This window comes from Nomascus leucogenys, chromosome 12 (assembly GCF_006542625.1).
Source record: "Nomascus leucogenys isolate Asia chromosome 12, Asia_NLE_v1, whole genome shotgun sequence".
NCBI classification, from domain to species: Eukaryota; Metazoa; Chordata; class Mammalia; order Primates; family Hylobatidae; genus Nomascus; species Nomascus leucogenys.
In genome coordinates, this window is record NC_044392.1 from 61,044,433 (window position 1) to 61,063,291 (window position 18,859).

The 18,859-nt window shown below is 33.8% G+C and overlaps 1 protein-coding gene across 4 annotated transcripts in view; it reads right to left on the reverse strand.

Annotated features, from left to right (window-relative positions):
• The window catches only part of SYCP1 (synaptonemal complex protein 1), a 141,507-nt gene that overhangs the window by 63,481 nt on the left and 59,167 nt on the right, over positions 1–18,859 (reverse strand). For all 4 annotated transcript variants that reach the window (XR_001114183.2, XM_012500322.2, XM_012500321.2 and 1 more), the window contains exons 19-23: positions 18,593–18,710; positions 17,714–17,784; positions 7,789–7,870; positions 4,954–5,016; positions 4,731–4,793 (exon numbers count right to left, since the gene is read on the reverse strand). Coding sequence is in view for 3 of the 4 variants with exons in the window: in XM_012500322.2 (XP_012355776.1) it covers positions 4,731–4,793; positions 4,954–5,016; positions 7,789–7,870; positions 17,714–17,784; positions 18,593–18,710 (397 nt within the window). In the remaining variant the exon portion in view is untranslated. The remainder of the gene's footprint in view (positions 1–4,730; positions 4,794–4,953; positions 5,017–7,788; positions 7,871–17,713; positions 17,785–18,592; positions 18,711–18,859) is intronic.

Sequence of the window (18,859 nt, forward strand, 5' to 3'; positions counted from 1 at the left end):
TACAAAATTAATGTACAAAAATCACAAGCATTCTTGTACACCAATAACAGACAAACAGAGAGCCAAATCATGAGTGAACTCCCATTCACAATTGCTTCAAAGAGAATAAAATACCTAGGAATCCAACTGACAAGGGATGTGAAGGACCTCTTCAAGGAGAACTACAAACCACTGCTCAATGAAATAAAAGAGGATACAAACAAATGGAAGAACATTCCATGCTCATGGGTTGGAAGAATCAATATCGTGAAAATGGCCATACTGCCCAAGGTAATTTATAGATTCAATGCCATCCCCATCAAGCTACCAATGACTTTCTTCACAGAATTGGAAAAAAGTACTTTAAAGTTCATATGGAACCAAAAAAGAGCCCGCATCGCCAAGTCAATCCTAAGCCAAAAGAACAAAGCTGGAGGCATCACGCTACCTGACTTTAAACTATACTACAAGGCTACAGTAACCAAAACAGCATGGTACTGGTACCACAACAGAGACATAGACCAATGGAACAGAACAGAACCCTCAGAAATGATGCCGCATAGCTACAACTATCTGATCTTTGACAAACCTGACAAAAACAAGAAATGGGGAAAGGATTCCCTATTTAATAAATGGTGCTGGGAAAACTGGCTAGCCATATGTAGAAAGCTGCAACTGGATCCCTTCCTTACACCTTATACAAAAATTAATTCAAGATGGATTAAAGACTTATATGTTAGACCTAAAACCATTAAAATCCTACAAGAAAACCTAGGCAATACCATTCAGGACATGGGCGTGGTCAAGGACTTCATGTCTAAAACACCAAAAGCAATGGCAACAAAAGCCAAAATCGACAAATGGGATCTCATTAAACTAAAGAGCTTCTGCACAGCAAAAGAAACTATCATCAGAATGAACAGGCAACCTACAGAATGGGAGAAAATTTTTGCAACCTACTCATCTGACAAAGGGCTAATATCCAGAATCTACAATGAACTCAAACAAATTTACAAGAAAAAAACAAACAACCCCATCAAAAAGTGGGCAGAGGACATGAACAAACACTTCTCAAAAGAAGACATTTATGCAGCCAGAAAACACATGAAGAAATGCTCATCATCACTGGCCATCAGAGAAATGCAAATCAAAACCACAGTGAGATACCATCTCACACCAGTTAGAATGGCCATCATTAAAAAATCAGGAAACAACAGGTGCTGGAGAGGATGTGGAGAAATAGGAACACTTTTACACTGTTGGTGGGACTGTAAACTAGTTCAACCATTGTGGAAGTCAGTGTGGCGATTCCTCAGGGATCTCGAACTAGAAATACCATTTGACCCAGCCATCCCATTACTGGGTATATACCCAAAGGACTATAAATCATGCTGCTATAAAGACACATGCACACGTATGTTTATTGCGGCACTATTCACAATAGCAAAGAGTTGGAACCAACCCAAATGTCCAACAACGATAGACTGGATTAAGAAAATGTGGCACATATACACCATGGAATACTATGCAGCCATAAAAAATGATGAGTTCGTGTCCTTTGTAGGGACATGGATGAAACTGGAAAACATCATTCTCAGTAAACTATCGCAAGGACAAAAAACCAAACACCGCATGTTCTCTCTCATAGGTGGGAATTGAACAATGAGAACTCATGGACACAGGAAGGGGAACATCACACTCCGGGGACTGTTGTGGGGTGGGGGGAGGGGGGAGGGACAGCATTAGGAGATACACCTAATGCTAAATGACGAGTTAATGGGTGCAGGAAATCAACATGGCACATGGATACATATGTAACAAACCTGCACATTGTGCACATGTACCCTAAAACCCTAAAGTATAATAAAAAAAAATAATAATAATAGTACTACATGTCTTATATTTGTTATTAAAATTGTCATTTCTTATTAAAATTGTCACTCCACTTTCTTATGCTTACTATTGGCATGATAGTATTTCTTTCTTTCATCTTTTCCCTTTAAACCTCTTTGTGTCTTTATACTAAATACAATGTGTCTCTTGTAGTAGCATATGGTTTGCCCTTGATTTTTTTAATCTAGCATGACCATTTCTGCCTTTTTATTAAAACATTTGTCCATTGACATTTAATGTAATTATTGATATGCTTGAGTTCAGATCATTATGTTATTTGTCTTCTATTCATGTCTGTTTTTTTGTTTCTCTGCCCTTCCTTTGGAGTTTATCAAAGTGTTTTCATATTCCACTTCATTTCAATTCCTCTACTGACTTTTTTGCTGTTGTTATGGACTAGATATTTGTATTCTCCCAAAATTCATATGTTGAAATCCTACCTCCAGTGTGATAGTATTAGAAGGTAGGGCCTGTGGGAAGTGATTAGGTCATAAGGGTGGAGCCTTCATTAATGGGATTAGTGTCACATTGTAAAAAGGATCCCAGAGAGCTCTCTTGTCCCTTCTGCCATTTGAGGACACAATGAGAAGCTGGCTGTTTATGAACCAGGAATCAGGGTCCCACCAGACACTGAATCTGCCAGTGCCTGGATTTTTTAATTCCCAGCCTCCAGTACTATAAGAAATAAATGTTCATTGTTTATATGCCACCTAGTCTACGGTACTTTGTTTTAGAAACCTAAACTAAGACAGCTATACTTCGTTACTTTATTTTGTAGGGGTTGCTCTAAGGAAGATAGTATGTATCACTAACTTACCAAACTGTATTTAAGTGTTAATATTGTACTATTTCATATGTAATATAAAAATGTTACAACAAAATAGTTATATTTACTCCCCTGTCCTTTGTGTTATGGTAGTCACACAGATTATAAACTCTATAATAGCAATTTATTTTCCTTTAAGCTGGTACAGCTTTTGAAGTCACGTTGTCTTCATTTAATAAAGATTTTTGCTGCATACAGAACTCTGGGTTGATGGTTATTTTTGTTAGCATTTTATAAATGTCATTCCTTTGTCATCTGACCTTCACTGTCCTGATACAAGGTCAGCCATCATCTGTGTCATTGTTGTGCAATGTGAATTTTTTTCTGTCTGCTTTTAAAAGTTTCTTTTTATCTTTGGTTTTAGCACTTTGACTAAGATATGACTGCCTACATATGGTTTTATGTCTATCTTGCTTTGGGTTTGCTGAGGGCCATGGATCTGCAAGTTTGTTTTAAGTGTGATAAATTTTTAAGAAATTTCTCAATTAATTTTATTTGCCCAGGTCAGGTACAGTCACTCACAACTGTAATCCTAGCAATTTGGGAGGCTGAGGCAGGTGGATCACTTGAGCCCAGGAGTTCAAGATCAGCCTGGGAAACGTGGCAAAACTCCATCTCTACCAAAAATACAAAAATTAGCCGGATGTGATGGCATACTCCTGTAGTCTCAGCTACTCAGGAGGCTGAGGTAGGAGGATCACCTGAGTCCAGGAGGTCGAGGCTATGGCGAGCTGTGATCGCTCCACTGCACACTCCAGCCTGGGTGCCAGAATGAGACTCTGTCTCTAAAATGAAAATTTTATTTGCCCTATTCTCTCTCTCTTCTTACTTGGGGACTCCAATTACATACTTAAAAACACTTGTTATTGTTCTACAGGCCACCGAGGCACTATTCCTTTCTTTTAAAAACTCTTCTTCTGTGTACTTCTGACTAGATAATTTCTATTTACCCAGCTTCCAATTTACTGACACTTGATTCATTTGTCTTCAATCTACTATGAGGACCATTTGGTTTTTGTTTTGGTTTTGGTTTTTAAAGACATTTTACTTTTCAGTTCTAGAACTTACATTTGATTATTTTCAGTTTCCATTTCTTCGCTGACACTCCCATCTGATCTTTCATTATGACCATATTTTCCTTTCTGTCTTTGAAGATGTTTATAATAGCTGCATAAAAGACTTTATCTGCTAATTCTAACATTTGGGTTATTTTGGTGTTATTTTTTATTGACTGATTTTTATACTATTGATTGACATTTGTGTTGTCTTCTGTTTGGGGCTAATACAAAGAACGTTGCTATGAATGTTTTTGTACCTTTCTCCTTACTCTACCTAGGAGTAGAAGAGTTGAATTATAAGATATATGAATCTGCTACATTTATATAGAATATCAACAGTTTATGAAAATCCTTACTTGATTTAATTTTTAATCACATTTACATATTTTAATTTCAAATACTATTAAAGGAAGGTATAAGATTTTTATGTTTCCTCCCAAAAAGCACATAATTAATACAATGAGAACTGCTGTTTTCCATTCACAATTCAAAAACTATTTATTGAATACTTACTGTCAGTCATTGTTCAAAGACATAGGAAGAAGATTACAAAATATGGCTCTAATATCAGGAGCTTACACTGTAAGGTTTTAATTTGTTTTATACAAGTAAATGGTTCTCAGTCCCCTTCTGCAGCAGGATAATCACACATAGAGCTTTTTAAAATGTAGATTCCAAGAATCCATTCCACGTATTCAATTTCACTTTTTAATATGGAAGTAGGGAATATGACCACACACAAAGAGCTCATGCATGCACATATATTCTTAAGCTGCTTGAATCCAAGCTTAAGAATATATGTGCATACTAAATCACAGATGTGTACTCTATTACAACTAAAAGAATTGATCTCCTCTATTTAAAAAGATAACAACCTTTCAACTTTTCAATTTATACTGTATAAACAAGTGGAATAAAATGTCTAAATTCTCATCTATTAGTATTTAAAAAACGAAAATAAAGATGCCAAATACCTTTATCTCATAAACATTCAGTTGCTTGCTTTCTGCTGTACCTTTTTTTTTCAAGGCCTTATTCTGTTAAAAGTAAAAATAATTATATTTAGTACTAAAGTTATTCAAATTTATCTTGCCACTGACTTAGACTTAAATTACTAAAGGAAAGGAAAGCATTATTCTTTAAAACTGTGGTGAAAATATCAGTTTGATTTTGAGAATATTTTTAAAAAATACATACCTCCTGCTGAAGTTCTTCAATATACTTGTTTTTATTTTCAACTTGTTTCCTTAAATTGTTACACTAAAAAATTGTGAGAAATTATAGCTATTTTATTCAGTATACCAGTCAAAACAGGCCATTTCAGACTAATAAAAATATTGCATAAAGTACTATAAAGGTCGCTTCAAAATCATGGTAATTCCATTAATATAAAAATTATACTAAAATCACAAATTTCAATAAAGATCATCTAAATACAAATGCAATCATAGCTCACTGCAACCTCCAGCTCCTGGGTTCAAGTGATCCTCTCACCCCGGCCTCCCAAAATGCTGGGATTACAGGTGTGAGCCACTATATTCAGCCTCAGTATCTCTTTTTTTAAAAAAAAATTATCTTTGTGAAGTGATGAATATGTTAACTAGCATGATTTAATCATTTCACAATGTATACATATATCAAAACATCATTTTGTATACCATAAATATATACAGTTTCTCTCAGTCAAAAAAATCATTTTCATGTTACTGCTTATATGTCAACATTTATCATTGTTATCTTTGCAGTGTTTTATCAGCTTTCCCAGTTTATCTCGAATTTTTTAAATTGTCTTGTATATAAACATTTATAATCCCTTAAATATAGCTTTCACAAACATTTATTAATTCTGAACTTTGCAACAATCCAATGAGATAGAAAGAATAGGTATTATCTCTATTTGAGAGATGAGGAAACTAAGGCTCAGACAGATAAAATATATATAAAATAAAAAATGTCTGAACTAAGGTAGCAGATTGGGGGAAGAAAAGTGTAATGAAATTCAATCTCACACAAAATATCTGGGAAATATTTACAACCTGGATTCTTTCTGGGAAACTGTTTTAACAGGTAAGTTGAAATCCAAATATGGAAAACTGAAATATGCTAAAAATCTGTCATGCATTTCATTTTTTTCCTTAAATCGTCACTAATATTTTCTATATTGGCAAAATAAATTATGTTTTAAATTCTTAATGGGGGATTTTATTTTACATTAAAAATTAAATTCATGTTTTTCTCCATTAACAAACAACAGGCTTAATGATCTGCAGTGGCCTCTGATACAAATTTTAAAGTAGTGAATTACATACCAAGTATTTGGCATATTAAGTTCATTTTTTCAGATTGAATTTAACTAATAAATATGAACTAAAAGAAAAATAGCTTTTCAGGGAGGAAAATGTGGTATAGTTTAAAGAATGTAGAAGATCACCTCTACTAATTCTTAGTCATGTAAGCTTTTGAAGGTTTTTATCCTTTGGAGGTCTGATTTCCCAATTTATAAAATAAGAGCAATAATGACTTCTAGTTAAGTAAGATGATACATAGAAAGAACCTAGAATGCACCTGGTCTATTGTAAGCCCTTTAAAATGGTACCTTATCTCATCCTTGAACTATTCCAATAGTTTTACAGCTCTCAAAAGTGTAAATATAATTTTAACAATCCTCATGTCAAAATTCTTCAATGACCTCAAACTCCTAAATGTAGCTTAGGTGGCCATAAATGACCCACCCTCATTTTTCCCCACCTTCATCTCTCCATGCTTACCTCTCCCTACCCTCATCTTTCCTCACTCTGCCCTCTGCCACCACTACCTTAAACTCCATCTTTTAGTCACAATGAATTTTTTGTAGTTACTTAAATATGCCATGCTCTGATACTTTCAGGCTTACCCATATAATGTTTATTTTTTTTAACTTAGAATATTATCCTTCCTGCTATACTTGTGTCCACCACCTGTCCTCCACTAATTCCTATTAATCTAAGGCTTCACACTGAATGTGACTTCTTTCAGGAAGCATGCCCTAGCTCAAGTTCGGATTAGATGTCCTTTCTATAGACTCTAATAGTATCCAAATAGAGAACCTATGTTTTGATCTGGCCAGCACCCTTTACTGCAAGAATTCCTCTTCTATAAAATCCATAGTAGTCCTGCTGAGTTCATGTAATTTGATGGGGGCTAACGCTATCTCTAAGATTCGACATGCAGTTCAGGCTTAGCTAGGTTACTCTATCCCCTAGCCACAGTGATTGACTCAGGAATAAGTGTGAACTGAACTAGGCCAGAGTCCTCTCCAAGATTTTTTTAGAACTTTCAAGGTGACTTTTAATAGCTTTCCAGCTGATTCCAATGCCTTTTATCTCTCCCCATTCCATTCTCAAATATTAAAAGGTGTCACCTCCTCAATAAAAAACTTTAATTAGATCACTACTCTACCAAATAAATGAAATCCAAACGTAACACCCAGAACAGTGCCTGGCACATAGTAGGTGGTCAGTAATATTTGTTGAATGAACGAAAAAAGACAATCAAAGACCTCATAATCTAGATCAATCTTCCACTTTGGCACAATTTTCTTCCACTCTGTATAATATATACTATAATCATGTCACATATCTTGTACTATTCCATTTTCATGACACTCTTCCCTAAAAACCTTATTATCTTAATTTGATATCATATTCACCAAAGCATGACACAAACTTATTAAACAATTTGTCATCCATATATTTTATATTACTGAAGTATGAGCCTTTTATTTAGCCTAAAAAATGTTAAGTCTACATTAAATATTGAACACATGTTAAAAGAAAATCAGAATTATGCCACTATTTCTTCTAGATATAGATAATAGATTAATAGTAAAATAACCCAACTTTTCCTAGATATTTAAGGTTGATGGCTGATGACAGTCTTTAGATCACTATTATTTATACAGCAGTATACTTCCCTTTATTTTAGTTTAGACATATGGTGTTGCTTTTATGATTTGAAATTTTGTGATACAATCTATTATTAAATATAACATACATTTTCTTCACTCTTGTCCAATTTACATTTAACTTCATCTCTTTTCTGTTTTAGCTCTTCTCTCACATATTCCAGTTCATTTCTAAAAGAAAATAGAAGAGTGACATTATACTAAAAATTATTAGGCCTAAAGAGGATCTCAAATAACTTAAAATAAGGAAGTCTTAAAGACCACATTCTTTAACCAAATGTAAAAAACCAAAACTGAATACTTCAGAATATAAGTACAAACAAGAGCCCCCAAATATGTGGAATTCATCTAAGCTACTAATGGATTAAACAGAAACTTAAAATATAAAAACAAGTTGTTTAGAAAATAATGAACATGGAAATACTACATATCAAACACTGTATCATAAATTCATCATTGTGTTCAGAAGTAAATTCATGGCTTAAAATGTTTTTATAGTTTTAAAAAACAGAAAGATAAACTAAATATCAAAATACAAAGCAACAGGGGCAGAGCTGCCCAAGGCCTTAGGAGTCCACCCTTTGCAGCAGTGTTCTCTGGATGTGGCATATGGAGTCAAAGGAGATTATTTTGCAGCTTTAAGATATAATGACATCCCTGCTGGGTTTTAGATTTGCATGGAACCTGAACTCAATTCTTCTGGCTGATTTCTCCATTTTGGAATGGGAGTATTTATCCATTGTATCTTGGAAGTAATTAACTTGTTTTGATTTTACAGGTGGAGGGGACTTGCCTTGTCTCAGATGAGATTTTGGCTTTTGGACTTTTGAGTTAATGGTGGAATGAGTTAGACTCTGGGGGACTATTTGGAAGGCATGATTGTATGTAGGAATGTGAAAAGTACATGAGATTTGGGTGCGGGGAAGTGCAATGATACATTTTGGATATTTGCTCTCTCCCAAATTTCATATTGAAATGTAATCGCCAATATTGGAGGTGGGGCCTGGTGGGAGGTGTTTGGGTCGTGGGGGAGGATCCCTCATGGCTTGGTGATGTCTGCAATAGCGAACTCTTGCAACATTTGGATGTTTAAAAGTGTGTCCTCCCCACCACTCTTGCTCCTGCTTTTGCCATGTGAAGTGCCTCCTTTGCTTTCTATCATGAGTGAAAGTTCCCTAAGGCCTTCCAAGAAGCTGAGCAGATGCCATCACCATGCTTTCTGTACGGCCTACAGAACTATGAGCCAATTAACCTCTTTTCTTTAGAAATTACCCAGTCTCAGGTATTTTCTTTATAGCAATACAAGAATGCCTAGTAGACATGCCTACAAGATCTAGAAAACAGCCTCAAAAGGGCAAATCTAAGAGTCATTGGCCTTAAAGAGGAGGTAGGGACAGAGATAAGAGTAGAAAGTTGATTCAAGGGGATAATAACAGAGAACTTCCCAACCTAGAGAAAGATCTAAATATTCAAGGACAAGAAGGTTATCAGAACACCAAATATATTTAAACCAAAGAAGGCTGCCTTAAGGCACTTAAAAATCAAACTCACAAGGGTCAAGGATAAAGAAAGAATCCTAAAAGCAACAAGAGAAAAGAAATAAATAACATATAGTATGTCTGGCAGCAGACTTTTCAATGGAAACCTTACAGGCCCAGAGAGGGTCATGACATATTTAAAGTGCTGAAGGAAAAAACTTTTACCCTAGAATAGTATATCCAGTGAAAATATCCTTCAAACGTGAAGGAGAAATAAAGACTTTCTCAGACAAACATAAACTAAGAAATTTCATTAATACCAGACCTGTCCTACAAGAAATGGTAAAGAGAGTTCTTCCATCTGAAAGAAAAGAATGTTAATGAGCAATAAGAAATCATCTGAAGATACACAACTCACTGGTAACAGTAAATACATAGAACATTATAACACTGTAATTGTGGAATGTAACTATTCATATCTTTTTTTTTTTTTTTGAGACAGTCTCACTCTTGTCACTCACTGCAACCTCCACCTCCCGGATTCAAGCAATTCTCCTGCCTCAGCCTCCCCAGTAGCTAGGATTACAGGTACCCGCCACCATGCCCGGCTAATTTTTGTATTTTTAGTAGAGACAGGGTTCCACCATGTTGGCCTGGCTGGTCTCAAACTCCTGACCTCAGGTGATCTGCCTGCCTCGGCCTCCCAAAGTGCTGGGATTACAGGAGTGAGCCACCTTACCTGGCCTCGTATCTTAAGTAGGAAGACAAAAAGATGAACTGATGAAAAATAATAACAATTTTTCCAGACATAAACACAATAATAAAATACAAATAAAAACAACAAAAAGTTTAAAACCAGGGAAACAAAGTTATAGAGTTTTTATTAGTTTTCTCTTTGTTTATTTGCTTATGAATCAGTTAACTTGTCATCAGTTTAAAATAATGGGTTATATTGCAAGAGGGTTCACACTCCTATGGGAATCTAAGGGATAGATTAGATTCTATCTGCTGCTGCTCTGACAGGAGGCATAGCTCAGGCAGAAATGTGAGCGGTGGGGAGCAGCTGTAAACACAGATGAAGCTTCACTTGCTCACCCGCTGCTCACCTCCTGCTGTGAAGCCTGTTTCCTAACAGGCCACAGAACAGAACCTGTCCATGGTCGGGGGGTTGGGAACCCCTGTTCTATTGTATGAATATATCACTTTTTGTTCATCTATTTATACATCAATGGACACTTGAGTTGTTTCTACCTTTTGGTTATTACAAATAATGCTGCTATGAACATGAGTGTACAAATATCTATTAAAGCCATCGCTTTCAATTCTTTTGGGCATATGCCTTGTCTTACCATTAGGCTGCTATAATAAAAATACCACAGACAGGGTGGCTTAAACAACAAACACTTGTCTCACAGTTCTGGGGGCTAAGATAAACGCACTGAGAGATTCGGTATTTGGTGAGGGCCTGCTCCCTTGTTCATAGACAGCCATCTTCTTGCTAGGTCCTTATGTGTTGGAAGGGACAAGGAAGCAGCTTTCTGAGGTCTCTTTTACAAAGGCACTAATCCCATTCACGAGGTTATGCCTTCATTACCTAATTATCTCCAAATGCCTCGCTTCTAAATACCTAACATTTGGATTAGTTTTCAACATATAAACTTGGGGGGACATAAATATTCAGTCTATGGCATACTAACAGTGGAATTCCTGGATCATATGGTAATGCTATGTTTAAGTCTTTGATTGGCTGCCATACTGCATTGCACATGATTTTACATTCCCACCAGAAATACACAAGGGACTTAATTTATCCACATCCTTGCCAATGCTTCAACATTTCTGGTTTTTTCTACATAATAGCTATCCTAATATGTAAAGTGGTATCTGATTGTATTATTATTATTAATGTATAAACATGTGTAATGGGACAAATCTCCAATTTTAGAACTATGCATGGATACTGTCATTGCAGCATTAAAAAGACTCAATAGGTAGAGAGGGGTGGCTTAATTGATAGTTTTCTCACTCTAACTCTGACACTACCACCACCATTATTATGTTCCCTGGGATGGCATAAACCTTTTCTTTTTGTTGCTTTTACATAACACAGATAAGCTAGACTAAAAAAATGTCTAGTAAATTTGGAAGAAAAGCATAAGAAAATAGACTAAAAATGTGAGGGGCAAGATAAATCATCTATTAATAGTTGATTTTATAGTTTTTTCTTACTTGGCTGGGTTCAGTTTGGTCTAGAAAAAGTTATTGAGAATCTAAAAAATGTTCCAGGTTCCATTTTATGCACTAGAGACATAGACTTAATTAAGCAAAGACTTTGCCCACCCTCCCACCCCTGTCCAAGAAGATCACTACCAGCTAGTATCAGTCAGTGAGTTTTAATCTATTAAAGTATATTGAGGATAAATCATTACACAGCTCACAGGATGTGCCACTCTACTATCTGGATTTCAGCCTTAAAATATGTCTTAATATAACTGAGTACCTCTTTCCAGCCTGACTCAACCTGTCGAATCCTATGCTACTTAATCTGGGTCTTAAGGAGATGATCAATGGGGTGAAACTATCTGTTTAAAAGTAGCTTCAAAAATCTTTGGAGAGAGGAAACTATCTTTGTCTAGGAAAATGCATTGAAAACCTTCCTGGGGTGGTTGATGCCATCGTGAAAATATGGATTAAATGGGTCTAGGAAACAAAGAAACAGCTAAACCCATCTAGGCAGAAATTTGGGGATGAAAAGAAAAATAGAAAACAGAGAACAGAGATGAACAGAGAGGAAACGGGACAAAAGAAGACCTGAAACGTGCTAGAAGGATGAACATTGAAAAGTGGGAACAATTAATGGACTTTCAGAGACAGAACTGAGTTTTTACGTTTTGTGTGTGTATGTGTGTGTGTGTGTTGTCTCAGTATGAATCACTTTCTATCATTTGATTCTTCAATAAAGTCATCAACCCATGTATAAGACTGTCAAAATGGAATAAAATAAAAATAAAAAATAAAATAATGGGTTATATTATTTGCAAGCCTAACGGTAACTTCAAATAAAAAAATACACAACAAATAAACAAAAATGAAAAAGTAAGAAATTAAAATATACCACCAAAGAAAATTGCCTTCACTAAAAGGAAAACAAGAAGGAAAGAAGAAAGAAGAGAACACGAAACAACCAGAAAACAAATAACGAAATGGCTAGCGTAAGTCCTTACTTATCAATAATAACATTGAATGTAAATGGACTAAACTCTTCAATCAAAAGACATAGAGCAACTGAATGGATAGAAAAACAAGACCCAACAGGCTGTTACCTAACAAGAAACACCTCTTCACCTGTAAAGATACACATAGACTGAAAATATAGGAATGGTAAAAGAAACTCCATGCAAATGGAAAATAAAAAAGAGCAGAAATAGCTATACTTATGCCAGACATTATGGATTTCAATACAAAAACTATAAAAAGAGACAAAGAAGGTCATTATATAATGAAAAAGGGGTGAATTCAGCTACAGAATATAACAATTATAAAGATATATGCACCCAACACTGGAGCACACAGATATATAAAACAAATATTATTAAGCTAAAGAGAGATAGGTTCCAGTAAAATAATAGCTGGTAACTTAAACACCCCACTTTCAGCATTGGACAGATCATCCAGACTTTGATCATCCAAAGAAACATCAAGCAATCTGCACTTTAGACCAAATGAACCTAATATATATTTACAGAACATTTCATCCAACAATTGCAGAATAAACATCCTTCTCCTAAGCACATGGAACATTCTCAAGGACAGACCATATGTTAAGCCACAAAACAAGTCTTAAAACATTTTAAAAATTGAAATCATATCAAGTACTTACTCTGACTACAATGAATTGAACTGAAAGTTAATAACAAGAAGAATTTTGAAAACTGTAAAAACACATGAAAATTTTAAAATGTGCTCCTGAATCGTTAGTTGTTCAATAAAGAGATTAAGAAGAAAACTGAAAAATGTCTTGAAACAAAGGATAATAGAAAGACGACATACCAAAACCTATGGGATACAGCAAAAGGAGTATTAAGAGGTGTGTTTATAAGTGCCTACATCAAAAAAGTTTTAAAAAGTCAAATAACCTAACGATGCATCTTAAAAAACTAGAAAAGGCAGAGCAAACCAAACCCAAATTAGTAGAAGAGAAGAAATAATAAAGATCAGAGCAGAAATAAATGAAATTAAAACAATACAAAACATCAACAAAACAATAAGTTGGTTTTTCGAAAAGATAAAATTGACAAAACTTTAGGAAGACGAACTAAGAAAAAGAGAAGACCAAAATAAATTTTAAAAAGGAGATGAAAAAGGAGACATTATAACCGGTATCACGGAAATTCAAAGGATCATTAGAGGCTACTCTAAGCAACTATACATCAATAAATTGGAAAACCTAGAAGAAATGGATAAATACCTAGACACATACAACCTACCAAAATTGAACCATGAAGAAATCTAAAACCTGAACAGACCAAAAAAACAAGTAATGAGATCAAAGCTATAATAAAAAGTCTTCCAGCAAAGAAAAACCCAGGACCTAATGGCTTCACTGCTGAAATTTTCAAAACATTTAAAGAAGAATTAATATCAATCCTACACAAACTATTCCAAAAAATAAAGGAGGAGGGAATACAGCTAAACTCATTCTGTGAGGCAAGTATTACCCTGATACCAAAGCCAAATAAAGACACATAAAAAAAGGAAACTAAAGGGCAATGTCCCTGATGAACATTGATGCAAAAATCTTCAACAACATACTAGCAAACCAAATTCAACAATACATTAAAAAGATCATTAATCATAATCAAGTGAGATTTATCCCACGAATGTAAGGATAATTCAACATATACAAATAAATCAATGTGATACATTGTATCAACATGCTACAGGACAAAAACCATATGATCATTTCAATTGATGCTGAAAAGCATTTGATAAAATGCAACATCTGTTCATGATAAAAACCCTCAAAAAACTGGGTACGGAAGGAACATAGCTCAACATAATAAAAGCATATATGTCTGACCCACAGTTAGTATCACACTGAATGGGGAAACACTGAAGGCCTTTCCTCTTAGACCTGGAACACAACAAGGATGCCCACTTTCACCACTGTTATTCAACATAGTACTGGAGGTCCTAGCTACAGGAATTAGACAAAAGGAAGAAATAAAGGGCATTCAAATTGGAAAAGAAGTCAAATTATCCTTGCTTGCAGATGTATATTTCTTGGAAATACGTATATTTCCAAGTATAATCTTATACTTGGAAAAGCCTAACGATCCCACCAAAAAACTATTAGAACTAATAAGCAAATTCAGGAAAGTTTCAAGATAAAATAATCAGTAGCATTTCTATATGGCAACAGCAAACAACCTGAAAAATAAATCAAGAAAGTACTCCCATTTAAAATAGCTATAAATAAAATTAAACATCTAGAAATTAACCAAGCAAAAAAGTGAAAAATCTTTACAATGCAAACTATAAAACACTGATTAATGAAATTTAAGAGGACACACAAAAAAAGGAAAGACATTCCGTGTTCATGGACTGGAGCAATCAATATTGTTAAAATGTCTGTACTACCCAAAGCAATCTACAGATTCGATGCAATCTCTATCAAAATACCAATGACATTCTTCACGGAAACAAAAGAAACAATCCTAAAATTTATATAGAACCACAAAAGCCCCAGAATAGCCCAAGATATTCTGGGCAAAAAGAACAAAACTAGAGGAATCACATTACCTGATTTCAAAATCTACTACCTAGCTATAGTAACCAAAACAGCATGGCACTAGCATAAAAACAGAAATATAGACCAATGAAACAGAACAGAGAACTCAAAAAGAAATCCATACATCTGCAGTTAACTCATTTTTGACAAAGGTGCCAAGATCACACATTAGGGAAAGGATAGTCTCAATACACAGTGCTGCGAAAACTGGATATCCATATATCCATATGCAGAAGAATGAAACTAGACCCCTATCTCTTGCCATATATAAAAATCAAATCAAAATGGATCAAGGACTTAAATCCAAGATCTCAAACTATGAAATTACTAAAAGAAACCATCGAGGAGACTCTCCAGGACATTGGACTGGGCAAAGATTTCTTGAGTAATATCCCACAAGTACAGACAACCAAAGCAAAAATAGATAAGTCAGATCACGTCAAGTTAAAAAGCTTCTGCACAGCAAAAAAAAAAAAAAAAAAAAAAAAAAAAAAAAAAAAAAAAAAAAGAAAAAAATCAACAAAGGGAGGAGACAACCCACAGCATGGGAGAAAATATTTGTAAACTATCCATTTGACAAAGGACTAATGCACACAATATATAAGGCGCTCAAAAAACTCTATGGGAATAAATCTAATAATCCTATGGGAAAAAATGGGCAAAAGATCTAAATAGGGATTTTTCAAAAGAAGACATACCAATGGCAAACAGGTATATGAAAAGGTGCTCAACATCACTGGTCATCAGAGAAATGCAAATCAAAACTACAATGAGATACCATCTTACCCCAGTTAAAATGGCTTTTATCCAAAAGTCAGGCAATAACAAATACTGGCAAGGATGCGGAGAAAAGGAAACACTCATACACTGCTGGTGGGAATGTAAATTCGTACAACCACTATGGAGAATGGCTTGGAGCTTCCTCAAAAATAGAGCTACCGTATCACCCAGCAATCCCACTCCTGTGTATATACCCAAAAGAAAGGAAATCAGTATATCTAAGAGACATTTGCACTCTGTTAATTGAAGCACGGTTCACAATGGCCAATATTTGGAAGCTACCTAAGTGTCCATCAACAGGTGAATGGATAACAAAAATGTGATGCATATACACCACGGAGTACTATTCAGCCATAATAAAGAATGAGATCTTGTCATTTGCAACAGCATAGATGGAACTGGAGGTCATTAGGTTAACTGAAATAAGACAGGTACAGACAGACAAACTTTGCATGTTCACTTATTTGAAGGAGCTAAAATTACAACAATTGAACTCATTAAGATAGAGAGTAGAAAGAGGGTTTCCAGGGGCTAGGAAGAGTAGTGGTGATAGGGGGAAATGGAGATGGTTAATGAGTACAAAAAATAGAAAGTGAATCACATCTAGTATTTAATAGCACAACAAGGTGATTATAATCAATAATAATTTACATGTACTTTTTTTAAAAGTAAAAGAGTATAATTGGGTTATTTGTAACACAAAGGATAAATGCTTAAAGTGAAGCATACCCCATTTACTCTGATATGATTATTATACATTGTATGCCTGTATCGAAATGTCTTATATACCCCATACGTATATATACCTACTATGTACCCACAAAAATTAAAAATTGAAAATTAAAAAGAAACCTTAAAAGAAGCAATGGTAAAATCACAAAAGACAATCAAGTTTAATAAAAAATTGAAACCTTTCATATAATAAAAAGTTCTCTGAAGTTAAAGGAAAACAACAGGTTAGGGAAAATATGTGCTATAATTAACCAGTTAAAAGATTAATATATTTTTAGAAGCTCAAGCAAATCAATAAAAAAAAACCTCAAAAGATTAGAGGGCAACAGGTATAAGCAGACAATTTTAAAAAGAAGAATTTCTAAAATCAAACTTGAAAGCTTCCAAAGCTTATCCAAAAAATAAAAATCATAAATCATATCAAAAATGACTTATCCTTATCTTTTAAATTATCAATAAATTAATAATACCCAATATCAATTAAAACATTTTAGGACCAGCATTTTCATATAATATTTGTTGTATTGCATGGTTTACAATGATACAACCTATTGGAAACTATTTAACCATCACACCATAGAAATTATTATTACTATGATCTAATTCAAAATAAGGAAAAAGTATTTATGTGCCAACATGTTTACTAGTATTATTTATGAAAATGAAAAACTAAAAAACATAAATATCCAAAAGTAAAAATGACTAAAATAATGTCATTACATCCACTTGAATGACTGGTAGATGGGCATTAAAATAGATGACTGTGAAAACACATGAAAACATTAATAATGCTAAAAATAATATTAAATGAAAAACCACATATAAAATTATATATGTATGATTATAAGCAATGACCAAATACATTCTTTAAAATATAGAGTGGGTATAAATACTCCAGTATTATAATAGTTCATATGATTAGAAGTAATTTTTAAGATTTCTGTATTTTATGAAATATGATTAATATATTTTCTTAATTAAATATTAAAGAATTAGAAGGTTTATGATGCTTTAAAATTTCTGTCTAATCTCACTAACTTTTAACACTAAGTATAAAGTAGGCATTATTATAATTTTATTTTTCAGCAGGATTCCACAACAGTGATTTATGTCTAATTTTTACTTTATAAAATATTTGACAGCAGTCCAATTTAAATTAATGATAACAAGTTAATAGAAAAGAAATATCAAAATCTTTTGCCAGACAAAAAAAGGCCAATTTGTTAGTCTTGCCTTAATTGGGTTTCTGTTTCTTCCAGATTTTCTATTTGTTTCAACATCCTTTCTTCTTGCTTTTTGTTATTCTAAAGAAATAGTTGTTTATATCAATTATTTTGTTTAAACAAAAATAAAATTTAAACTACTATTTAAGACCTTTATCTATCAGCATAAAATTTATTTAGTTATATATAAAGAAAAAAATGGGCTTTTCAACTTGTATAGTTCCATACTACTTTTTAAGCCTTACTTTAATTATTCACCCAACAATCTCTATATAACAGTTAACAAAACAAGTATCATTTGGTTTTCCAGTGTTACTTTGAGTCTGTATCCTTTGTTCATATTGTCACTTCAAGTAATGTTTTCCATTCATTGTTACCTACTGAACTCATAATTCATCTTTTAAGACCAAAATCAATGCTATATTCTCTCAGAAGCCTTCTCTTTATCCAAAGCAGAAGTGATCCTGCAAACTCTGATAGCACCTTGTTCCACTAACAACATATATGACATAGTATTTTGCTTAAGTTATGTGAGAAATTACTATTTTTTATTAAGTCATAAGTTTTTAAAGAAAAAGGGTGACATTTTATTCACCACTGTATCCTCCACAATCTTATATGACTTAATAAATACCTATTGACTAAATACTTTTTTAAAATCTTGATGCCTAAAATTAGATTAACTTTTTCTAGGAGTGGCCTCCATATTAATCAGGCCTCTGTTGCCTATTACCACCCTATAAGACCAATATGCATATTTTTCTTCTAAAACAAAGTTTTAGCTCTAAAGCAATCAGACTTTAAAGGTCAAACGGTCTTTAGAGGTCATCTATTTTAACCTACTAATTGGAAGAAAACTAAGTCACCAGCACTTTCTTTTTCAACTCACATTAATATCTTCTTGCTGATTCTTGAGTTCTAGGGTCATATCACTTGTTTCCTGTGTGAGCTCTTTGTTTTCCAGTGAAAGCTTGTTGCAGTGTGAAGTTAATTCAGTATTCTTAAGCCTGTTTTTTAAAAAAAGTCATACCAAAATATTTACAAATGTAATGACATAATATGGAATTTAATTCAACATAATGATAGGGGAAAGGGATGAAGGGCCGGGGGAAAAACATGAAACAAAATTGACTATTGATTTATAATTCGTGAAGCT